The 26310-nt window shown below is 43.8% G+C and overlaps 2 protein-coding genes across 3 annotated transcripts in view; one reads left to right on the forward strand and one right to left on the reverse strand.

Annotated features, from left to right (window-relative positions):
• LOC137095548 (protein lin-37 homolog) overlaps nt 1-26310 on the forward strand; it is a 387598-nt gene that overhangs the window by 196173 nt on the left and 165115 nt on the right. The window lies entirely within an intron of this gene.
• LOC137095375 (rho GTPase-activating protein 33-like) overlaps nt 1-26310 on the reverse strand; it is an 84282-nt gene that overhangs the window by 22981 nt on the left and 34991 nt on the right. The window contains 10 exon segments of the mRNA XM_067461978.1: nt 3255-3322; nt 3324-3360; nt 9934-9993; nt 10617-10683; nt 13825-13902; nt 19564-19686; nt 19811-19903; nt 20823-20960; nt 21730-21813; nt 21999-22083. Coding sequence (XP_067318079.1) covers nt 3255-3322; nt 3324-3360; nt 9934-9993; nt 10617-10683; nt 13825-13902; nt 19564-19686; nt 19811-19903; nt 20823-20960; nt 21730-21813; nt 21999-22083 — 833 coding nt within the window.

Consider the following 26310-nt stretch of genomic DNA (forward strand, 5'->3'; position numbering starts at 1 on the left):
AGAAGATGTTTTAGAAATTGCTGTTAGTGAAAAGCAGTTAGATAAATAGATCTTGAGTCTTAAGGAAAGTAAAAAAGGCCCGTGTTGCCTATTTTCAGAATATAAAAGGATGTAACATGTACGTGTATGTGGAACTTTGAAAGTTATTGAGAGAGGTCAACCAAGCAAGTGTAACTGTAACAAGACACAAAAACAATTGTATCCAGTGTTTGGAGCCTGAAGGGTTTGAATAAACTTACTTTGTTACATATAAGAGAGCCTCCAGCCTGTGATTCAAGAAAAGAGGCTTCTGTTTTACAACACACAGAGCAACTCAGATATTAAAGTGTTGGCAGAGGACTGCACATAGGTACATGCTTCTTTACAAACTGGTGGCTTCCCTGGCATTGCACATGGGTTTCCATGGACAAGGAGAGGGCAACCAGTAGATGGTATATGCTCCATATCTCCACAACCAGTAGATGGTATATACTCCGTATGTAGGCATTAGACATTAGATTAGCACCCACGTTGGCAGTCTTCAGGAAGAATCTGAAGACCTGGCTATTCCGATATGCCTTTCCGGAATAGGAAAATCTCCAGCACTATGTCCCAGAAGCACTTTATTAGAGTTTAAGACTCTCTGCACATTGCACTTGCCCAGAAATCCAACATACCTCCTGCCACACCCAGCACTTTTTAACCTGTACCCATCACTGGCCCGGCCCTGGTTTTTATTGCATAATGATGTAATGTTTTGTTATTGCTTATGTTTTAATTTGCTTTAAATTGTATTGTTATTGTTTTGCTGTTGTTGTATTGAGGCCTTGGCCTTTGTAAGCCGCATCAAGTCCTGCAGAAGATGCTAGCGGGGTACAAATAAAGAATAATAATAATAATAATAATAATAATAATAATAATAGAGCTGATGGGGGTATACTAGTGCCATTTAAGGAATCAGCAGGTCAAATGTACTCAAAAACAGAGCTAACATTAAAGGCACCAAAATGTATGTTGGCCAGTGTAATCACAGGCTAAATCAGAAGTTTCCAACCTTTTTTTTTTTACCAGGGACGACGTGACCAGGGACCACTCTCCAACATTAGTACCAAAAGGGTGACAAATCAGTTTTTGGTCAACTTTAGATTCAGTTTGGTTATTTGGGGTGCTGATTCAGAAATTTTATTTATTTATTTATTTTACTATATTTGTATACCACTCTTCTCAGCCCGCAGGCGACTCAAGGCAGTTTACAGAGGCAACAATTCAATGCCCAACAACACCATAAAAACATTAAAAACATTTAAATATAAACATTTAATATAAAACCATAACAAGATAAATAAGACATAAATCATTTGCATCTCCTAGTTAAAAAGTTGCCCAATCTCACCATCCAGTTGTTCCATATTCCTATGTCTGTTACACTGCATTTTCAAATGCTTGCTCAAAAAGCCAAGTCTTGACATTTTTCTAAAATGTTAAAAGGGAGGGGGGGGGGCGATCTAATGTCTCTAGGAAGGGTGTTCCATACCCGAGGGGCCACCACTGAGAAGGCCCTGTCTCTTGTTCCCGCCAAACATACTTGTGACGAAGACGGTAATGAGAGCAGGGCCTTCCCAAACGATCTTAAAGTCCTAGATGGTTAATAAGAGGAGATGCATTCGGACAGGTAAGTTGGACCAGAACCGTTTAGGGCTTTATAGGATAAAACCAGCACTTTGAATTGTGCCCGGTAGGAAACTGGAAGCCAGTGGAGCTGGCACAACAGAGGAGTTGTATGCTCCCTGAGTGCCGCTCCTGTTAGTAATCTGGCTGCCGTCCGTTGGACCATTTGAAGCTTCCGGAAAGCCTTCAAAGGCAACCCCATTGAATTGAATAGACCACATCAACTCTAGTTTCTGGTATAGAACATACACCGTCCAGTAGTCGCCATCTTCTCACCCACAGAAAACTATATTTAATAAGCCTTGGCACTATAAGAGGGTTTAGCAAGACTAGTTGCTCTTTTTGAAACAGTGTTGTAATAATGAGGCCATGGACAATATTTTAGTTTTTGCGGACCACTGGTGGTCCATGGACCACAGGGTGGGAACCACTGGGCTAGATGGATTCTAGGAGCTAACATCCTAAGCAGTAATTTTTCTAACCTCTGGTTTGGTCAGTGGTTACAAATGTTGGAGCATGCAAGTGAGTGTGCGTGTGTCAACTGTAAAATAAGATGAATGAAGCTGATTGGTCGGGCAATGCCCGGGGAGCAGGCTGAGCCTTGAACTTTTGGGTACTGTTACCTTTTTGTTCAGGTTCGAGCTATGCAGGTGCAGAGAGAGACAGTTTGAAGAGAGAAGCAAAGAGAAACATAGTTTGGAGTGCACTCTCACTTAATAGACAGAGAAAGATCACATGGAGAAAGATCATTTTAAATCTCTCATAAAAGGACATTCTGTGACTTGGTGCAACTGATAACATTGTACATATGCTATTCTGGATTTACAAAGAGTAAACTAATTGTTATTTACTGTTCGCCTGCATGACATATTTTCTTTCTCTGGCAAGGCAGTGCGTGATTTATTTTACATTACGCTACAGAAAGCTAAACTAAAAATAAAGAAACCAGAAAGCTGGGCAAACACTAAGGAGATTCATGGAGATTCATTCAGATCCTTAATGAGAAGATAGGGCTCCACAGCCACATACGGACCCACAAGAATATTGGAGGACAATCATCCTCGGAAAGCGAGGGATCGCCTAAGTAAGTAAGTAATGAGAAGAAATGTTTAGAAGGCAGGCTGAACAACCTAACTTTAAAGTGTGTTGGTGACACACTTTTTAGACATGCATCATTTCACGACCATGCAATTCAGTTTGACTAGCAAACCCGAAGTTGAACCAACCCCTTATGTATGTTGTCACATACATAAGTTGTGACAACAAAATGTATGGGGATACTACATATCTCATGAAAACCATTCAGTAATATATTTTTAACTATGTGATTTGTAAGATAATATCATGCATTTCCAAGACTTTGGTCTTTCTTGTTACTTTCAAGTGACACATCTACACATTGCAGCTGACACACTTAATGTATCATGACACAGAGTTTGCAAAGCTATGACCTAAGCATTCAGCCTATTACCACAGGCCATTATGAAAGAGAAAAAGAGGAAACTTATTTAGACACAAGGATAAAGGATGAACTGCAGTATTTAAGGGGGGAAAGCCCAGTAAGCAGAGGTGACTATAATAGGGAGAGTCAGTGTGTTTCAACTTACCATCATTCCCTGCATTCTTCAGATGTTCACCCAAATCGCAGCCAAAGACCCTCTCCTGGAGAATTCCATCGGAGGAAGCCGATGAGTTTGCCATGTTTCTTACACACTGGAACCAAAGCACAGGCGGGTATCTGAGCTGGACTTGAGCAAAATTGTATTGTTGAAGGCTTTCATGGCTAGAACCATTGGGCTGTTGTAGGTTTTTTCGGGCTGTATGGCCATATTCTAGAAGCATTCTCTCCTGACATTTCACCTATATCTATGACAGGCATCCTCAGAGGTTGTGAGGACCTCTCACAACCTCTGAGGATGCCTGCCATAGATGCAGGCGAAATGTCAGGAGAGAATGCTTCTAGAACATGGTCACTTGAGCAAAATTAATTGAGCAGAGAGGTTCTGTGGGTTCTTCTGATGTTATTACATGAGGAATGTGTGGTTATCCTGATGCTATTAGATTGCAACTCCTATCAACACTGGCCATCGCTGCCAGAGAAGGTGGCTGAAGAATCTCCTGTCCAGTAATATATGGAAGACCACATATTCCTGTTCTCTGCCATGCCAGATGAGGAGACTCTGAGGCAGAGCTTTCCATGCATTTCGAGTTGGTGATACACTTTTTAGACATGCATTATTTTGCAACACAGTCATTCCGTTTTACTAGCAAACCAGTGGTTAAACCATGGCATGGGCAAACTTTGGCCCTCCAGTTCTTTTGGACTTCAACTCCCACAATTCCTAACAGGTTGTGATTTCTGGGAGTTGAAGTCCAAAACACCTGGAATGCCTGGGTTAAACTAACCCCTTATAAGAGATATGGGCATTGAGAACCTAATTGTAATAATGAAATGTATGGGGACACCACATAACTCATGAAAAACTTTCATCTATATATTTTTTTAATATATGATTTGTAGGATAATACAATCATTTGTTTTTAAAATACTCAAAGGTTTCTCATTATGTTTGTGTGACACATCTACACACCAAAGCTGACATACTAACATGTAGTGACACAAAGTTTGGAAAGATCTGCCCTTTTATGTCTGTATAGAGGGTTGTTGTAGGTTTTTCGGGCTCTGAGGATGCCTGTCATAGATGCAGGTGAAACGTCGGGAGAGAATGCTTCTAGAACATGGCCATATAGCCAAAAAAAACCTACAACAACCCAGTGATTCTGGCCATGAAAGCCTTCGACAATACACTGTCTGCTCACGTTAAATGAGCTTGCTCACGTTAAATGAGTCAAAATTTTCCATGTGAAAGAATTGTGCTAGTCTCACAGTCAAATGTATTTTAATCCCAATCCAGAATTGAGGTGGGGGAAGGAGATTGTGGTTGCGATTTAATGCACATACAGGAATACATATGAAAATATGCACTGCATCACATGGGAAAGTTAGGTCTTTGACTACATCTCCCAGAATCCACTAAATAGCCTAGCCATGTCCATGCTGGCTCAGGGCATCCTGGAAACTAGTTTACAAACTGTGTTTTCAGGTTCAGAGCATACTGTGATGCTCAAGCGAGTATGGTCCCTATGTAATCAGTCCCCCCTCGATGGACTGTCACCTTGTCGTGGTGAGGGTGCTTGCGCATTCCAATGAACCTGTAGGCACAACAACTGGAGTCGTGCACTCCCAGGAGTGGCCGCGGGGGAGGTTCCAGACCAAGCACAGTCCGAAGACCCAAAGACCTCAACGGCGGAGCAGGCGGAGGATAACATGGCACATGTTACAACGGCTGCGAAGGCAGAAGAAGGCTGCAACAGACTGAGAAGCCACGGTCATTGTGTTAAACTACATCACCAGTGGAACCTCACTCTGTGAAGTCTGTGTGTTGATCAGTTGTGCACTGACCTCCACACATTAAAAAAACCCACGCACAGGCGTCTTCCAAAGAAAACAAAAACCAAGCAACCAAAGTCCCATGGTGATCAGCGAGTGGCGACGGGGGCAGGACTGTGAAATCTGGAAGCCCCTAGTCACAGACTGGCACATGGGCGGTGGGTACGGACTCAGTCGTTCTACCTCAAGGTCCGAGGCAGTTGAGTAGTTCGGCAGCTGTATCCGCGACTGAGCAGCCCTATTGAAGACCCACTCTGCTCACCCCACATGGGGAGGGGGCTAGAAAAGGTGCCCTAAACATAGTCTGCCTCACTTATCCCTGACTGGACTGCCACGTCCAGTGGGGTCACCACCCTGCGACCAAAAAAGGAAAATGAACTTCGGTACGTGGAACGTACGGACTCTGATGGACAACAGTGGCAGTGAACACCCCGAACACAGAACTGCCATCATTGCAAGGGAGCTGGGACGCTTCAACATCGACATAGCAGCCCTTCAGGAGACCCGGAGAGCAGGAGAGGGACAGCTGAAGGAAGAAAAAGGAGGCTACACCTTCTTCTGGAAGGGACTGCCCGAAAAAGATCAAAGAATGCACGGAGTTGGCTTTGCCATCAGGAATAATCTGGTGAAACATCTGTCCGAAGCACCCACTGGCATCAACGAACGACTCTCAACCCTCCGAATCAATCTTGCCAAAAACCAACGGGCAACCATCATAAGTGCCTATGCACCAACACTAGATGCTGACGAAGACATCAAGGAGAAATTCTACTGTCAGCTGGATACCGTCCTATCGGGGATACCTAAGGAGGACAAAATCATCCTCCTGGGGGACTTCAATGCAAGAGTCGGGCGAGACTTCGACCTGTGGCCAGGGACCATCGGAAAAGACGGGGTTGGAAACAGCAACTCAAATGGCATCCTGCTTCTCACCAAATGTGCGGAGCACAACCTTGTCATCACCAACACGCTCTTCCGCCAGAAAAACAAGTTCAAGACATCATGGAAGCACCCCCGGTCAAAGCATTGGCACCTCTTAGACTATGTAATCACACGCGCCAGAGACCGCCGTGATGTGCTCCTCACAAGAGCTATGACAGGTGCTGACGACTGCTGGACTGACCACAGGCTAATTCGATCCTCGATGGCTCTCAAGATTGCCCCCAAGCGCAGACTCCAAGGAAGGAAGACAAGGCGCAAAATGAACACCCAAGCCCTTCAGGAGCCCTCCAGACGAGCCCATCTCCAAACAGCACTCAAGGACCACCTACCCACAGTACACCCCGAAAATGTCGAGGAACATTGGAACAAACTGAAGACCTCCATCATCCAAGCCTGCGAAGAAACTATTGGATACCAAGCCAAGAAACATCAAGACTGGTTTGATGAAAATGACATTGAGATCCAACAGCTAATTTACAAGAAAAGGAAAGCCTTCCAAGCATGGCAGAGACATCAACTGTGTTGCTAAGAAAAAGATCTATGCCAGTGCAAAAGCTGAGGTCCAAAGAAGGACAAGAGAACTCAAGAACATCTGGTGGACAAAGAAGGCTGAAGAAATCCAACACCTGGCAGATACCCATGATGCTCAGGGATTCTTCAAAGCCACAAAGGTCATCTATGGACCAAGAAACCATGGGATACAGCCTCTACGCTCATCAGATGGAACCAAACTCCTGAAGGACCAAAACTCAATTGCACTACGTTGGAAAGAACACTACCACAGCCTCCTGAACCGCAGCTCCAATGTGGCCGAAGAGGTCCTCTCACAAATCCCGCATCAACAAACTAGGGACGAGCTTGCAGCACTGCCTAGTTTGGAAGAAGTCAGCAATGCCATCAGCCAACAGAAGAATAACAAAGCCAGTGGACCAGATGGGATCCCTGCTGAAATCTTTAAAGAGGGAGGACCTGAGCTGACACACCAACTCCACCAGCTCATAGAAAAAGTGTGGGTGACCGAGAAAATCCCAGCAGATTTCAAGGACGCCACCATCATCACCCTCTTCAAAAAAGGGGAAAGAACAGACTGCGGAAACTATCGAGGTATCTCCCTTCTAACCTCCGCTGGGAAAATCCTCGCAAGAATCCTTGCAAACCGCCTTCTGCCCCTCTCAGAAGACACCCAGAATCCCAGAATGGCTTCCGCCCCTCCAGAGGAACAGTGGACATGATCTTCACTGCGAGACAGCTCCAAGAAAAATGCAGAGAACAAAACCAACCTCTGTTCATGGCATTCATCGACCTTGCAAAGGCATTCGACACAGTGAATCGCAGCGCTCTCTGGACCATCCTCCACAAAATTGGGTGCCCAAACAAATTTGTGAACATCCTGCGGCTCTTCCACGATGACATGATGGCAACAGTCTTGGACAGCAGTGGCTCCCAAAGTGACCCATTTAAAGTGGAATCAGGTGTCAAACAGGGATGTGTTATTGCCCCAACTCTATTCTCCATCTTCATCGCTATGATACTTCACCTTGTTGATGGGAAGCTTCCCACCGGAGTGGAAATAATCTATCGGACAGATGGCAAGCTATTCAACCTCAGCAGACTGAAAGCCAAAACCAAGGTTACAACAACAGCTGTTATAGAACTCCAGTATGCTGATGACAATGTCGTCTGTGCGCATTCAGAAGAAGATCTACAAGCCACTCTAAACACCTTCGCAGAAGCATATGAGAAGCTCGGCCTGTCACTGAACATTGAGAAAACCAAGGTGCTGTTCCAGCAGTCGCCAGCCAATCTCTCTCCAATGCCAGTAATACAGCTTAATGGTGTCACATTAGAAAATGTGGACCATTTCCGCTACCTTGGCAGCCACCTCTCTACCAAAGTCAACATCGACGCTGAAATACAACACCGCCTGAGCTCTGCAAGTGCAGCATTTTCCAGAATGAAGCAGAGAGTGTTTGAGGACCGGGACATCTGTAGGGATACCAAGGTGCTTGTTTATAAAGCTATTGTCCTCCCAACCCTGCTATATGCCTGTGAGATGTGGACTGTCTACAGACGTCACATGCAGCTTCTGGAACGTTTCCATCAGCGCTGCCTCCGGAAAATCCTGCAAATCTCCTGGGAAGACAAGCGGACAAACGTCAGTGTGCTGGAAGAAGCAAAGACCACCAGCATTGAAGCGATGGTCCTCCAACATCAACTCCGCTGGGCCGGCCACGTTGTCCGGATGCCTGACCACCGTCTCCCAAAGCAGTTGCTCTACTCCGAACTTAAGAACGGAAAACGGAACGTTGGTGGACAGGAAAAGAGATTTAAAGATGGGCTCAAAGCCAACCTTAAAAACTCTGGCATAGACACTGAGAACTGGGAAGCCCTGGCCCTTCAGCGCTCCAGCTGGAGGACAGCTGTGACCAGCAGTGCTGCAGAATTTGAGGAGGCACGAGTGGAGGGTGAAAGAGAGAAACGTGCCAGGAGGAAGGCGCATCAATCCAACCCTGACCAGGACCGCCTTCCACCTGGAAACCAATGCCCCCACTGCGGAAGAAGATGCAGAGCAAGAATAGGGCTCCACAGCCACATACGGACCCACAAGGAAATCCATAATGGAAGACCATCTTACTCGTCCAACGAGGGATCGCCTAAGATATGTAATCAGTCTAATGCTGAAAGAGAGGAGAATCAATCCCTATCTCTCTTGTCTGTGCCATCCCAATATATTTAATCAGTCAGCCCATTCTGCCCCGTATCCATCCTATTATACAATTATAACACCATGTATGATCACATAATTTCACACTTTTTTTGGATGTTATTTTCTGTCAACCCTTCCCTATGCTATCCAAAGATATAGATAATAATAATAATAATAATAATAATAACAACAACAACAACAACAATGCTTTATTTTTACCCCGGGGACTCGGTGCGGCTTACACGAGGCCATGCCCATCAGTACAGTACACAACAATATAACACAAAACATAACAAATCCAAAAACTAAAATACATAAAATGCAAAACCAATATAATAAGCAACACAACAATATAAAATCAACATTAAAACACAAAAGATTTCACTGGGCAGGGCCAAATTCAAGGACAAAATTTTAAGATAGGACAATGTAAAACATCGGGAGGAGGATCTGGGGATGAGGAAGGATTTGATTGCACGAACCATAAAATAAAGGGCTTCTGAGGTCATTTTGTGCAAAGTTTAGTCAGAGAGTATCTTATGTTCAATCACTGAAGGCACATTGGAATAACCAGGTTTTCAGATTCCTCCTGAAGATTGCCAGTGTGGGGGCTTGCCTAATATCTCTGGGGAGTGAGTTCCAGAGCCGGGGGGCCACTACAGAGAAGGCCCTCTCATCCAAAGTTTCAGAGGTTTTGGAAAATTTTGAATTTTTTTTCAAAAAAAATTGGAAGTGACTTTAGAATTGAATCACCCTACTTTTGAACCCAGTTAGAACCTTTTTTTGGATCGCCCATGCCTAAGATAGATAGATGATAGATATTTGGTTGGAGATTATTTTTTTTATGTTCCTGTTCTGACTTACAAACAAATTAAGTTTAAGAACAAATCTTCAGAATCTATCTTGTTTGTAACTTGGGGACTGCCTATATATGTATTTTGAAAGTTATGTCCCACAATATATTGATGCATAACTTATAAACCAGGGTCTGCATCACAACATTCCAAAAATATTTAGTTAAAAGCAGGGCCGCATTCTGATGCCTATGATGCATAGATTTGGTCAGTTTACTTTGAAATGCAGACCAAATCAAATTATCTCCCATTCTTGCACAGAAGATACACCCAACTGCAGAACACAGCAGTAGACTCTTTAGCCACCAAAATCAGAAGCAGTCATATCTCACCTGAAGATGGGGAGAGGAGACCAGGTGGGTAGGGAATGCTGCCACTCATCCCTTCTTCGTCTACCAGAGACAGACACAGAATGAAATAAGAAAAAGTATAAAATAATATCCTTCCCAGCTCTGAATCAAGTCATGATCCCATAATACATTCTTTTTTGTGGTTCCTGGAGGTTTTTATAGGGTTTCTTTTGATAGCAAATTGAATGCTTATATGGTGAAGTGATAAGAGTTTGGGGTTTGCAGTATTATATCATAGGAAAGTAAAGATTTCCCCTGACATTAAGTCGAGTTGTTTCTGACTCTGGGTAGTGGTGCTCATCTCCATTTCTAAGCTAAAGAGCCAGCATTTTCTGTAGATGCCTCCAAGATCATATGGCCAGCATGACTCACAGAGCGCTGTTAACTTCCCGCCAGAGCCGTACCTATTGATCTACTCACATTTGTATGTTTTCAAACTGCTAGGTTGGCAGAAGCTGGGCCTAACAGCGGGAGCTCACTCTGCTTCTTTCAAATATTTAAAAATATCTACCATGTCCTCTCTTAACCTTCCTCTAAACAAAAAAATACCAGTTCCCTAAGCTGCTCCTCGTGAGGCTTGAGTTTTTATCTTTTTGGTTGCCCTCCTCTGGACACTTACCAGCTTGTCAATATCTTTTCCTGAATTCTACATAAGCAAGTCTTACCTGTTTTGAGCCCTGGGCTGGGACGCTCAGAGAACAGCTCCACACATTCACTGGGAAAGAAACCCACCTGGAAAAGAGAGAAGCATGGTAACATTCAGAAGAAATGAAGTTCCATTCAACTCCTACGCTGAATATGCTTTACTGCAAAACAATGACAGAGGGTGTTAAAAACAATTATTATTTTTATTATTATTATTAAACTTTATTTGTATCCCGCTAGTATCTCCCGAAGGACTCGATGCTGCTTACAAAGGTCGAGGCCTCAACACACAATACAACAATACAAACCTAAGCAAATTAAAAACAATTAAAGCAATCTAAACAACAAGCAATGAACAATCCACTGAGACACAATAAAACTGGGCCGGGCCAGAGTAAGGGTACAAGAGTTAAAAGTGCTGATGTGACAGGTAGAATATGAGGCTTGTGGGCAAGTGCAGTGTGCAGTGTGCGGCGGTCTTAGCTTTAATAAAGTGCTTATGGGACTTGATATTGGAGGTTTCCTATTCAGGGAAGGCACATCGGAACAGCCAGGTCTTCAAGTTCTTTCTGAAGACTGCCAATGTAGGGGCCTGATTAAGATCTTTGGGGAGGGTGTTCCAGAGTCGGGGGGCCACCACGGAAAAGGCCCTGTCTTGTGTCCCCACCAAACGCGCTTGCGACACAGGTGGGATCACGAGCAGGGCCTCTCCAGATGAATGAAGAGAGCACGTGGGTTCATAGACGGAGATGCGATCATGCAGGTAGGCTGGTCCCAAACCATTCAGGGCTTTGTAGGTAAGCACCTGCACCTTAAATTGGGCTCGGTAGATAAACAGCAGCCAGTGGAGCTCCTTGAACAGGAGGGTTGACCTCTCTCTGTAAGGAGCGCCAGTTAACATCCTGGTTGCTGCTCGTTGGATCAGTTGGAATTTCCAAGCTGTTTTCAAGGGCAGACCCACGTAGAGCACATTACAGTAATCCACCCTAAAAACGGTGCTCCAGTTCATGCGAACTCCAAGGAAAAATTAGCAGCATTTCTGATGCAGGGAATCCAGCTGTCCTCCATTCCCTCCAATGGTTCACATGTGGCCAAGCAACATTAGTGTATAGTCAAGATGGAAAAAGAGAACAATAAGCAAGGAGAAGCTGCACCACATCGCTTTCGCCTGAGCAACTGAAGTGAAAGGCAATGAAAGGAGAAAATGAAGGGAAGAAAAATAAATTTGACTTTTTGAAAGCACTTGGAAACCCGAGACAACAGAGGATTAACCAGAACACTGAAAATAGGCATCATTGCCTGTGCAAATTTGTGCCTACACCAATTATGTATTTACCAATTATGAAGACTCAAAATTGTAAACACAATGAAAACTGAATATGTGTTTACTACACTAGCTGACCAACAGGGAGCTCTGGCGTGGACTGGTTACAAAGAGTCGGAAGCAACTGAACGAATGAACAACAACACCACTAGCTTCTTAGACAGTGGCTCCCCAGATGTTTTAGCCTACAACTCCAAGAAATCCCAGTCAGTTTACCAGCAGTTAGGATTTCTGGGAGTTGAAGACCAAATGATTTGGGGATCCACAGATTGAGAACCACTGTTCTAAGAAGTATAATGGGGCTGGGACCTGTCAGAGCTTGGAAAAGTTCTGACACCCATAATCCTCTAACAGGTTGACCCAATATCTAAAATTATCTTTGTCAAGCTCTGAAAAGTGCCACAGACTTTTCATACCTGGATATATTAGATATATTTGCATAATGTTGCATTCCATTTGCACCCATCGGTGGGGAAAGAGCAATTCACTTGAATGCACCATTTTAAAAACTTTTTTAAAAAATATTTCTATTGTCATTTTTTAAAATTGACAATAACAGAACTTCTATTATGTTTCCACACTGTTGAGTTGAGCTACAAAATTTTTACCAGTTTTAACATATTATCTTCAAAATAAACTCCTTAAGAGAAAAATGGGTGTATATTTAAAAATTACGCTGCTGTGAGTTTTTTTAAATTTTAAACACTTTTACAAATAAGGTAAAAGGTTTCCCATAACAAGTCTAGTCATGTCCAACTTTGAGAGGTGATGCTCATCTCAATTTCTAAGCCAAAGAGCCGGCATTGTCCGTAGAAGTCTCCAAGGTCATGTGGCCGGCATGACTGCATGGAGTGTCGTTACTTTCCCGCCGGAGCGGTACCTATTGATCTACTCATATTTGCATGTTTCCAAACTGCTTGGTTGGCAGGTGCTGGGGCTAACAGTGGGAGCTCACCCCACTCCACAGATTCAAACTGCCGATCTTTTGGTCAGCAAGTTTAGCAGCTCAGAGGTTTAACCCACTTCGCCACCAAATATCAAGTGTTAAAAGCAGCCTGAAACATTTTAGCTTCCATTAAAAGATTAGGAAAATGACTGAATATAAAGACAGCAAGATATTTTTACTAAATCCCTCTATAAAATTGATGACATCTACCATATAAGCACTTACAGTGTTCCCTTGCTACTTCACAGTTCACTTTTAATGGACTCGCTGTTTTGCAGGTTTTTGAAAATATTAATAAAAATATTAAATATTAAATATTTATGTCCAGTGGAGGCGAGTGACCCCGGAAGTGCAGTGGCCTGAGACACAGTGATGAAGGCCTGCCGCCCTGGCTTCCACAGACCCTGGAAGTGCAGCGGCCGGAGGCGCAGCAGGGAAGGCCTGCCTCCCTGGCCCGGTGCTGCCTGAGTGGCTTCAGAGGCTTTGAGGAGTCCAGGGAGGCAGATAGGCACCCTTGGGATGGGCCGAGAGGTGGGTAAGGAAGCACGGGTAAGAAAATAGTATATAAAATAATGCATAAAATTATTATGGCATCCCTACTTCACGGATTTTCACTTATCACGGATGGTCCTGGAACTGAACCCCCGCGATAACTGAGGGAACACTGTGTAGCTTTCGGGGACCCCTTTTATTTATTTATGTCAGGAGCAGGCAATATGCTACATGCACACCTACACTCACAACTACGTTATGGGACCAACTCTCCCATATTTTCCAGGATCTATTGGGAGTGCTTTGATTGTCCTCTTCCTGCGTGGCAGGGGGTTAGACTAGATGGCGTAAGTGGTCTCTTCCAACTCTATTATTCTATTACACTAATTCCTGTTTTGAATCTTTTGGACTGAACTATACATCCAGACTTCCTGGCTGCAATGTCTCTTTGCCCGTGATGTCCAACCTGAAATCCATGTTTCCCGCGCCACCAACTCCTGTCCTCCTTGAGGGGCATATCAATCACAGAGATGATGTCTCCAACCTGTGCCAAAGAGAGCAGAAAAATGTGTCAGTGCACAAAAATAAGGAATGCAGGGTATGCATTAAAGCTCAAATATTACACAGGCCGGGATATTATTACTACAGCTCCAGTGAACCAAGACAATTAACGCAGATGCATCCAAGGTTTTCTTTTCCCTTGCTAACGTTTTAGTGTTCTAACACTTTTATTTTTAAATAAGGAATTCCAAGCATGCAATAACTGTAACGGCCAAATCACAGAGATGCACTATTTGTGGCTGCGCATTACATTCAGCAGTAAATCCGTTTTTTGTTTTGTTTCAGGGTTCTAAAAACTGAGGTGCGTATTAGATTCAATGATGCATCAGACTCAAGTAAATATAGTATCTATGTCTGCCCTCCAGGCAAGGCACCTTACAAATCAGTCATTTGACAGCTCCCTGTCCACTTGGTTACAATCTAAATAGGACAGGACACACTAGAAAAAGAGAGCCATAGTTGGGAGAGCCTTAGGTCTCCTCAATTGTTGGCTGCTCTTCTCTCCTCCTGAGGCCAGAGCAGTGATAGCTGGAACATAGAGGGCATCTCACCAGCTACAGGTCCAATTATTGTAAATTATGAACCATCTAGGACTGCTTATGAACCATCCTGCTCTCGGTCCTGCCTTCTTCGCAGATACATTTGGTGGGAACGAGAGACAGGGCCTTCTCAGTGGTGGCCCCTTGGCTATGGAACGCCTTTCCTAGGGATATTAGATCGGCCCACTCCCTCCTAACATTTCGCAAAAAAGTAAAAACCTGGCTTTTCGAGCAAGCATTTGCAAATGCAGTGTAACAGGCAAATCTAAATTACAGAATAATTGGACGATGCGACTGGTAAATGATTTCAGTCAGGAGACACTGAGATTTTTGTTTTTATTGGTTTTGCATGGTTTTCAATATTATATGCTAAATGCTTTTTAATTGTATTATATGTGGTTGGGGCCATCGAATTGTGCCAACTGTAAACCGCCTTGAGTCGCCTTCAGGCTGAGAAAGACGGAAGATAAATACGGTAAATAAATGAATTATCATGGAAAATCTCATCCATCCCTAATTTTGAGCTATTTCTATAATTATGGGGTGTGCTTCAGTAAACTGTGAAAAAAGACTGGTTCAATTGCCAGCTTGTACTATGTTTTATTATTTATTTATTTATTTATTTATGGTATTTCTATCCCGCCTTTCTCAACCTGAAGGCGACTCAAGGCAGATCAGTTGTGGGGATTGAAATCTCAACCAGATACAAGGGAAGAGTCTATCTTGCACAAAGAAACGAAGTATGTATATTGTGCTGTCGCTGGACCTGTGCATAAGGCTGTAGACAGGACATAAATTCTGTGTGCCCAACGGGGACAACGGGACTGCCTCAGATTAAAGGCCTTTGGATTTCCTTAAAACAGAGTATTTAGATTGTTTAAAGGTTCAACAAAGTTCTTTATTAATGAAAGCAAACAGGTACTTTAAGGCTTTCTTAACAGTCTATTGGCTCTCTCTCAATCTTGTCCACAGGGAACAGGCACTATCTTCATAAACTGTACATTAACTAATGGGGAAATCCTTAACTTCTAATCTGGGCAGTCTGTCTTTTGCCTCTGTTGGCGTGGAGCCCCTACACCCAGTACCAAATGCTTCTGGCTTCCGCAAGTGACCCTTACCAAGTAGAGCTTTGTAGACTTCCAGGGGGAAAGAGTTCAGGTTTCAGTGATGGCTGACTGAAGTCCCTCAGCGAAGGAGCTGTAAGGCTGTATATCTTCCGGCCAAGCTGTGGGGCTGTATCTCCCCGGCCAAGCCATAGAAGACGAAGCTTTCTACAGGAGCTCTTAGTATTATGTCCTGCATGGAAAGCTTCTCTGTGTGGACTGAACCCAAATTGGCTCCTATTCCCTCCAAAACCCAAAAAAGGGGGTGGGACCAGGGAACCTAACTATAATTGACAGGTGGCTTGTCCTATGATTGCAGTCAAAAGAAGCCACCTATCTGCAGAGTCCCTGAAACTTAGGACTACAACAAACATTCAATGCAAAGCAAACAAAATTGGAGCTCCTGGTATAGCTGTACCTGCACATATATATACAACTCTTTGGTAACATTAGTTCTGTTTTTGTGGTGTTCCAGCAAGAGCCGATGCAATCATACACTGATGCCATTTAAGTAAAGTATACACATTGCAGATAGCAAGTGTGGTCAATTTTGTCCTTGGGGAAATAATGTTTTTGTTATTAGTATTTGTTATTTGACTTTCCATGAAGTATTTGTCAATTTAGGGTGCTACTGTATGTATGTATGTATGTATGTATGTATGTATTTACAGTATTTATATTCCGTCCTGCTCACCCCGCAGGGGACTCAGGGCAGATTACAATGTACATATACATGGCAAACATTCAATGCCATAGACAAACAACATTATATAGACAGACATAGAGGCAAGATCTGTATAGGAAGGATAATAATATTGAGGATAGTTTTGACGGTGTGGTGAATGAATTAGAACCAGACATCCTGAGGAGTGAGGTTGAATGGGCCTTAAGAAGCATTGCTAACAACAAGGCAGCAGGAGACGACGGGATCCCAGCTGAACTGTTTAAAATCTTAAAAGATGATGCTGTCAAGGTGATGCATGCCATTTGCCAGCAAATATTGAAAACACAAGAATGGCCACCAGACTGGAAAAAATCAACTTATATCCCCATACCAAAAAAGGGAAATGCGAAAGACTGCTCCAACTTCCGTACAGTGGCCCTTATTTCTCATGCCAGTAAGGTAATGCTCAAGATTCTGCAAGGAAGACTCCAGCAATACATGGAGCGAGAGTTGCCAGATGTTCAAGCTGGGTTTAGAAAAGGCAGAGGAACCAGAGACCAGATTGCCAATATCCGCTGGATAATGGAGAAAGGCAGGGAGTTTCAGAAAAACATCTACTTCTGCTTCATTGACTATTCTAAAGCCTTTGACTGTGTGGATCATAATAAATTGTGGCAAGTTCTTAGTGGGATGGGCATCCCAAGCCACCTTGTCTCTCTCCTGAGGAATTTGTACAAGGACTAGATGGCGTAAGTGGTCTCTTCCAACTCTATTATTCTATTACACTAATTCCTGTTTTGAATCTTTTGGACTGAACTATACATCCAGACTTCCTGGCTGCAATGTCTCTTTGCCCGTGATGTCCAACCTGAAATCCATGTTTCCCGCGCAACAGTAGCAACAGTAAGAACTGACCACGGAACAACAGACTGGTTCAAGATTGGGAAAGGCATACGGCAAGGCTGCAACCTCTCACCCAACCTTTTGAACTTGTATGCAGAACACATCATGCGATGTGCGGGGCTTGATGAATGCAAAGCTGGGGTGAAAATTGCTGGAAGAAACATTAACAACCTCAGATATGCAGATGACACCACTCTGATGGCCGAAAGCGAGGAGGAGCTGAGGAGCCTTCTAATCAAGGTGAAAGAAGAAAGCGCAAAAGCCGGGTTGCAGCTAAACGTCAAAAAAACCAAGATTATGACAACAAGAATGATTGACAACTGGGAAATAGAGGGAGAAACCGTGGAGGCCGTGACAGACTTTGTATTTCTAGGTGCAAAGATTACTGCAGATGCAGACTGTAGCCAGGAAATCAGAAGACGCTTACTTCTTGGGAGGAGAGCAATGTCCAATCTTGATAAAATAGTAAAGAGTAGAGACATCAGACTGGCAACAAAGATCCGCCTAGTCAAAGCCATGGTATTCCCTGTAGTCACCTACGGATGTGAGAGCTGGACCTTAGGGAAGGCTGAGCAAAGGAAGATCGATGCTTTTGAGCTGTGGTGTTGGAGGAAAGTTCTGAGAGTGCCTTGGACTTCGAGAAGATCCAACCAGTCCATCCTCCAGGAAATAAAGCCCGACTGCTCACTGGAGGGAAAGATACTAGAGACAAAGTTGAAGTACTTTGGCCACATCATGAGGAGACAGGAAAGCCTAGAGAAGACAATTATGCTGGGGAAAGTGGAAGGCAAAAGGAAGAGGGGCCGACCAAGGGCAAGATGGATGGATGGCATCCTTGAAGTGACCGGACTGACCTTGAGGGAGCTGGGGGTGGTAACGGCCGACAGGGAGCTCTGGCGTGGGCTGGTCCATGAGGTCACGAAGAGTCGGAGACGACTGAACGAATGAACAACAACAGAGGCAATTTAACATTCCAGCTTTATTTGAGAGTATTCTGGCCACCAGGGGAGCTGTCCCTTCACCTACCATTTGTGACACTGATGAAGTACTTCCTCATTATTTGAATGCTTGCTTGAGATTTTTATGGCCTCGTAAATTAGTTACATTTAATCAAAGTCCTCCTGACAAAGAGCCACCCAGTCATAGATAGATAGATAGATAGATAGATAGATAGATAGATAGATAGATAGATATGGTTCACACACACAGAGATATCGTATCACAGATTTGAAAGGGACCCCTAAAGAAGGACAATCACATGTTGTATGTTCCAGAGTAGGCAAACCAGACACACTCCACATCAACAACGACAAAGAAATAACAAGAAATGCAGTTTACTCAGAAGCATGAAGAAATTACATTAGAAACCAACACTTTCTCATTACTTTTATTTTCCAGATCACCAGACTGGGCCACAGCAATGCGTGGCAGGAACTGCTTGTAAATAATAAATAACTATTTTAAAGTCACTTTCTAAACAACCATGCTATTCCAGTTCTTTCATCTTTGATTGAGCAAAAGAAAATAATTACGTATTTACTTCATTTCTACCCCGCCATTCTCACCCGGCAAGGGATTCAAGGCAGCTTACAAACACCTGCAAAATTCAATGCCGCATAGACATAACAATAAAACATGCACCACCAAATGATAAAAATAGTAAAAACATATGAACAAGCACAACACTCTGAAAAAAGGGGAATTCCTGACAAGGAACAATCGGGGCCAGCTAACACCTCCCAAAAAAGTATTCCCCCAGGCAGGAAGCAGCCAGGCCTTGAAGCTGCAAAGCTTTGCAATGGTAATCAAGGTGATTAATTGCAACAGTCACACTTGCCTCCAACAGACAAGAGTTTTTCTCACACCTGGATGTTCAACAGATGAATAAACCTTTCTTGTCTAGTTTTCAATATACCACACAACCTCTGAGGATGCCTGCCATAGATGTGAGCAAAATGTCAGGAGAGAATGTTTCTGGAGCATGGCCATACAGCCTGGAAAACTCATAGCAATGCACATTCAAAGAACTAGATATAGGTAAGCAACCTGTCCTCCTTCTTTGTGGTCTTTGTATATTACACAAATGGGAGAATAACAAGCTACTAAACATAATGTATGGGTGTCATGCTACACATGAAAACAGCACAGCCCTCCCAAAGGCAGTGTCCCTCTGAGGCCTTGAATCCTGTATTTAATGTAAGATATAAATCAGAGACCTAGGCTGCTTTACACACATCATGGAGAGAACACCTCAAAAAGCTGTTCTGAGGAGGTTGCTTACCAGCTAGCTCATAGGCCAAACAAATGATAGACACAACACATTGAGCTGCAGACACAACTTTAGGCAGAAAAGAGATGTTAGGGCAGTTTTGTCACTAAGGAAATGTAGATTTGGCTGGTCAGTTTGACAAGTTGTCCGCCTGGATATTACTCACTTCGAAGGATAGCTCATCAGGTGCTTGCGCTGTGTAGCGTTTAACCACATAAGCAGCTGCAATGGCAGGAACATTGATGGAAGCTTCTTCATTCACCAGAAGCCGATTGCCATGGTTATCAATCTAAAAGAGAATGAGGAAGAGCTTCATATGAATTGGATAGAGCCCTCTAATACTGTATGGGTGTTTCTTAGGATTCTCTGCAGTAGAAAGGAGATGTGGCTGCCTCATCTCTCCTGGTTCTCACCTCCATCCAAGTGAGCACTGGACCACAGTTGATGTTGCTGTCCACAAGGTCCGAAAGCTTTTCCAGATATTGTGAGAGCATGGGCACCAGAATCTAGAGAGAAAAAACATATATCCTTTGCAGTAGGCAAAAACTTACTTCTATATCAGCATTTCTCAACCTGGGGGTTGGGACCCCTTGGGGGTCACGAGGGAGTGTTAGAGGGGTCACAAAGACCATCAGAAAACACAGTATTTTCTGTTGGTCATGGAGGTTCTGTATGGGAAGTTTGGCCCAATTCTATCGTTGGTGGAGTTCGGAATGCTCTTTGATTGTAGGTGAACTATAAATCCCAGCAACTACAACTCCTAAATGGAGTTCACCAGTGTTCATATTTGGGTATCTTGAATATTCGTGCCATGTTTGGTCCAGATCCATCATTGTTTGAGTCCACAGTGCTCTCTAGATGTAAGTGAACTACAACTCCCAAAGCCAAGGTCAATGCCCACCAAACCATTCCAGTATTTACTGTTAGTCATGGGAGGTCTGTGTAAAGTTTAGTTCAATTCCATCCTTGGTGCTCTTTGATTTTAAGTGAAATATAAATCCCAACAACTACAACTCCCAAATGGCAAAATCAACCCCCCCCCCCCCCCCCCCGCTCCAACTCCACCAGTATTCAAATTTGGGCATATTGGGTGTTTGTGCCAAATTTGGTCCAGTGAATTAAAATACATCCTGTATATCAGATATACCAGTAGACCAGTAGCAAAACTATAGTTATGAAGTAGCAATGAAAATAATGTTATGGTTGGGGGTCACTACAACATGAGGGGTCGCAGCATTAGGAAGGTTGGGAACCACTGTTCTATATGATGAATGTTACACTCCCCATTCTATAGATATAATATCCAGGTCTGTTCCCAGTTAACAGAACCATTGAAAAAAGATTGAAAGGGACTGGAAGTGTACCTTCTTGCAAGAGAATTTGCTCTACATAAACGCATACCTCAAAACAGCCTCACATAGTTACCTCAGGGTGAGCCCGCACATGGCTGATGGATGGCAATTCAGGAAGCTGAGAAAAGCGCTTATCAAAGATGCAGCAATGCAGGTGAGCATCCAAATTGTTAAATTCCTCATAGCTGTGATGCACCTGGCAATTCTTGTCCTATGGGAAAAGAGAGAAACACTGGATACATCCATATTAGACAACCATACCATTGTGATTTAACTATTATGGCTCAATGTGTTGTCAAAGGCTTTCATGACCGGAATCACTGGGTTGTTATGAGATTTTTGGGCTGTATGGCAGAATTTCCAACAGATTCCTGTGCTGGCCATCTTGAGGGTTGCAAAATCATAGAATCATAGAATTGGAAGAGACCTCATGGGCCATCCAGTCCAACCTCCTGCCAAGAAGCAGGAAAATCACATTCAAAGCACCCCCGACAGATGGCCATCCAGCCTCTGTTTAAAAGCCTCCAAAGAAGGAGCCTCCACCACACTCTGGGGCAGAGAGTTCCACTGCTAAACAGCTCTCATAGATAGAATCCTAGAATCCCAGGACAAAGAGTAAGTGTGGAAGATGGAGGCAGAAATCCCAGGACCAACAGGTTTGTATGTGGACCTCTTCTCAGGTCCCGGGATTTTTTGCTTCTGACTAAAAACCATGATTTGGTGGTGTCTGGAAGCACCCTAAATGTGTCTGTAAAGATTGCACCTATAGGTTTTGCCCAGGCACAACATCTATAGGGATCCCAAGCAATTTAATTTTATTACTAAACAGTGTTTTGATTAGCAGCTACTGCTTGCTAGTTAATATATCTTTTCATTTAATCTGTTCATTTAATCTGTTCGTTTAAGGTGCCAATCCAACTTAAACGAACAAATGCAGCAGGTTTTGTCAGCCAACTTTTCTCTCTCCCAGTCTTGTTTACCTGACAAGTGACTTGAACAGGAAACAGCTGGTCTCCCTCCTCTAAATCACTGAGGTTCTCATTCTGCTCAGGAGCAATCTGCAACTGCAGAGGGAAAGGAGATTTTAGTTCCTTCTGCAGCTGTCAAGAACCTGTACTCTCTAATATACAAGCACACACAGAGACATGAAATAAGTGCCACACAAATACTGGTCACAAGGATCAGGGTATCCACAGCAAACAGCTCCTACATTTCAATATGCTTCAAAACGTCAATAGGGGAAACACACCTGGATATGTCCAAAGTCCACAGCCTCATGGTGGAAATGGGCACACTCGGTCAGCTTGGGGAAGTGGCCCCATGTAATGGAAAGCCTGGAGGGCAAAAGAAGGGAAATGTTGTCATGCATATCAGTTCTAAGTCTGGAAACCTAACACTTGGAAAACAAATATTAGCTTGTAAACAAAATGCTGGAAAACAACCTCTCATTCTCCATAGCACTCAAGGCAACCAGCGGTACCTGTTCTGTCACCGCTGGGCTTGAAACGAAGTGCTTTTAAAACAGGACGTGCAACTTTAGCCCAATGGGAAGCCAGGGGGCCTGAAGAGAAGCCCTTAGAGAATTTTCCCCCATTAAACAGTCTTTAGAAGGCTTGAGCTTAAATACAAAAAAGTCTTTTATTGATGAACAATTAAACAGAAACAGCTGTACCAGAACACTCCTGGCCTAGATTTCTCAATGATGAGAAATCTACACTATAAAATTACCAAATCCGATTTGGTGACAAAACAGTTATCTATCTAATCAACAATACAATATCACAAATAGGTCTGTGTAAAACAGAAACATTGCCATTTTGGCACACTTTTAGCTTCACCATCCTTACCAATCCGTCCGGACTTGGCAAGGTCTCTACAACTTTGGCCAAAAGCCACTTGAAATGAGATAAGGATTTGTCTTTAAGCAAAACAATGTCTCCAACTTGGATGTTGGGTTTGGAGTCTTTCCACTTCCTGCAACTCTGAAGTTGAGCTAGGTACTCTGCCTTCCAGCATCTCCAAAACTGATTAGCAAGAATTTGAGTTTGTTTCCAAAGTGCTTTGTAAGATCCTTCAGGGACAGGATACATAATTTCCAGCCATTCAGAACTCTTTTGGGTCAGAATGGAAGCAGGAGTGAGAAGCTGTGGAATGTCTGAGTCTGAGGTGATGGGCACCAATGGGCGGCTATTTACAATGGCTGTCACCTCTGCCATCAAAGTAATCAAAACATCATGGGTCAAATTCTTACACTCCAAAAACATAGCATTCAAAATCTTTCTACACAAACCAATCATACGTTCCCACACACACACACACTCCATGTGAGACGCATGCGGTATATTAAATAGCCATGTAACCTTTTCTGCCTTCAAATAATTGCCGACACTGGGGCCCTTGGCAAACTTAACAATACAGTCTAATTCTTTGGTTGCCCCAACAAAATTTGTACCACAATCAGATCTGATCATCCTAATAGGTCCACTGATGGGGATAAATCTCTTTAAAGCATTCAAAAAGGCGGAAGTATCCATACACTCAATCACCTCGATGTGAATGGCTCATATAACTAAACAGGTGAAGATGACTGCCCATCTTTTGTTAACAGGGCACCCGCGAGTTCTCCTAGTAACCACCTCCCACAGACCAAACACATCAATACCAATATGGGTGAAAGGAAGGTCAATCTGGATCCTATCTGGGGGTAACTCTGACATGATTTGGCTTTGGCAACTGGCTCTTAGCCTCCTGCATGTAACACATTTGTAAATGACACTACTAACTAGCCTTCTGCCACTGACTAACTAGAAACCTTGATTTCTCAGTGCCCTCTCTGTAAGGGCCCTGCCCTGATGCTGCACCTTGCTGTGAGAATAGCGAACCAACAAGGTAGCTAGATGGCCTTTAGTGATGATGACGGGGTTTTTGACGCAGTCAGAAAACTTAGATCTGTTTAATCTCCCACCCACTCTAAGGACTCTCTGAAAGTCTAGAAAGGGGTTCAACAACTTAATACAGCTGTCTTCAGGGAGACTGGCTCCCCTTTAAAGGCAGTCGACCTCTTCTTTAAATATGTCCCTCTGGACAGACCTGAAAATCAAATTTTCAGCCTTCTTGGCCTTGGGGGTTGCCTCCCTTCTTGTGCACAGCTAAATGAAAGAGTCTGGCCACCATGACCTTCAGCATGGGCCAGCTAGAAAAACGATCAAAGATTGATGAGTCCAAAACTCCAAATAGCTTGCTGGGCTTTAAAGTTGTTGCTTTGCAGGATTGAACCTCAGGAAGGTCCGGCTCCTCTGTAAATGAAAAAAACCTTTGGAAAGTCAGGGTTGGCTAGGCACTCTGGTCCAGACAGCCAGGTGGAACTTAAAAGTCTTGTGTGCAGAAGCGCCTCGACTAGCAATATCTGCAGGGTTGTCATCAGTGGCCCATGATGCCACTGATCCGGAGTGGAGCTTGCCAAAATAACGTTGATTCTGTTATTTACATAAACTTTAAATCTTTTGGTGGTGTTTCTCAAATTACCCAACACTATCATACTGTCAGTATGAAAGAAAGTGTCAGAAAAGAAATGCCCAGTTTCTCCCTTGATTATTTGAGCTATTTGAATGGCTAGCACAGCTGCACACAGTTTTAGACTAGGGATAGTGGCGTTAGAGGGAGCAATCTTGGCCTTGGCCATGAAAAATCCTAAAATACAAGATCTAGAGTCTTTTTGTCTGGCATAAGCCACAGCTGCAATAGCTTTCTCCGAGGTGTCGCAAAAGACATGGAATTCGGTGTGCGAGCCTTGCAGAGGGCTCCTGGCCGTGAGTTGGCGCGGGATGCTCAACTGGTGTAGATCTTGAGCCTGGGCGGCCCAAGTGGTACAAGAGTTCTTGATGGACTGAGGAAGATCCTGATCCCAGTCCAGTTTGCTTTGAATGACCTCTCGGAAGAGGAGCTTGGCTGTTATCTTGACAGGGGCAGCCATTCCCAATGGGTCGAAAACACCATTAACTGCCTATAACATCTGTCTCTTGGTGTTCACGCAGGTGAACTTTGTGGCCCTGACTGACAAGAGGTCCAGACGGGTGTCCCTGAGCAGGCCTAAGCTGGATTGGCAGCTCACGTTCTGGAACACCTCCAATACATTGTCTTGTATCAGATCTTCAGTTGGGAAGGCTCTTAAAATGTCGGTGCTGTTAGAGTTAATCTTGTGCAGCCTGACATTGGCCTTTTTCAACAAGGATTAGACATCCTTTACTGTATTAACTGCAGACTGTGTGGTGTCAAACGACGCAAGCAAGTCATCTACATAAAAGTTCTGGTTGATAACTTGGGTGACCTGATTGTCAAAGGAATGTCCAAATCTTTCAGCAGTCTTCCATAGACAATAATTGGCCACCACAGGAGATGGCATGTTTCCAAACACATGGACCCGCATCTGGAAGGCCTTTAAACCCGCCAGAGCCTGGATGTCTTCAAACCATAAAAACTTTAAAAACTTTCTATGCTCCGGTGTGACCAGGAATGCATAAAACATTTTGAAGATGTCAGCGATGACAGCATACTTGGATTCCCTGAACCTAAGTATGACTCCAATGAGGCTGTTCAGAAGGTCTGGTCTCTTCAGGAGTACGTCATTCAATGAGATGTCCTTGCATTTGGCACTGACATCAAACACAATGCGCACCTTTTCCGGCTTCTGTGGGTGAGTGGCCTTATGGAAAGGAAGAAACCAAGACTCTTCTTTGTCTTAGCTAGGGCTGGATGGCTCAGCATACCATGCTGTAAACATATCGTCCATAAACTGAACGATTTGCTGCTTAGTCTTGGGATCATGCTGCATCTTGCATCTCAAAGACTGCAGTCTCTTCTCTGCTACCTGTCTGTTGGGAGGCAGGGTAGGCCGGTCTGCTTTGAAGGGCAAAGGGGCGATCCAATTCCCTTTCTTGCTGAGAGTGACCTTGGAGTTCATGATGTTCAGGAATGCTTGCTCATCTCGGGAGAGTACTGTGTTCTCGTCGTCCCGGGATACGTAGAAGATGGATGAGAACTCAGATGAAACTCCTTGGCAGCAAACAGAAATGTGGCTGAGACAACTTTGCATGAGGGTGACTTTGCCACAGCTAAGGGTCTTTGGCTGATCTGGACACAGAGAAGATGGAGGATGCATTCTGTCAACACATACAGGTCCCTGTATGGTCCATCCTAAAGGAGTCTTCTGTGCCAAAGGTGCATCTGGAGGACCTCTCTTCTCAGCTCAGATGCTCAAGCTGGGGCAGTTGGATCTGATGAGCAGGACTATGTCAATGCCCAGCTCAAAGGGTGGAATGAGGTCCTATAGTCCTTTCAAGTGAGGATGCGCTTGCATCATCTCTCTGGTAGCAATCTGGTCCTTATTGTGTGGGTTGGACGCACACTCAATAAGGTCAGGTAACTCAAAAAGAATGTCTTTGCCACATGACGAAATGATAAATCCAGATGCAACACGGCCCTGTCTTCTTTGCTTGCCCGTACAAGTAGAAATACAATAGTCAATAATCTTTGCCTGCCCCTTAAGAATTTTCTGAAGAAGT

This window comes from Anolis sagrei, chromosome Y (assembly GCF_037176765.1).
Source record: "Anolis sagrei isolate rAnoSag1 chromosome Y, rAnoSag1.mat, whole genome shotgun sequence".
Lineage (NCBI taxonomy): Eukaryota > Metazoa > Chordata > Lepidosauria > Squamata > Dactyloidae > Anolis > Anolis sagrei.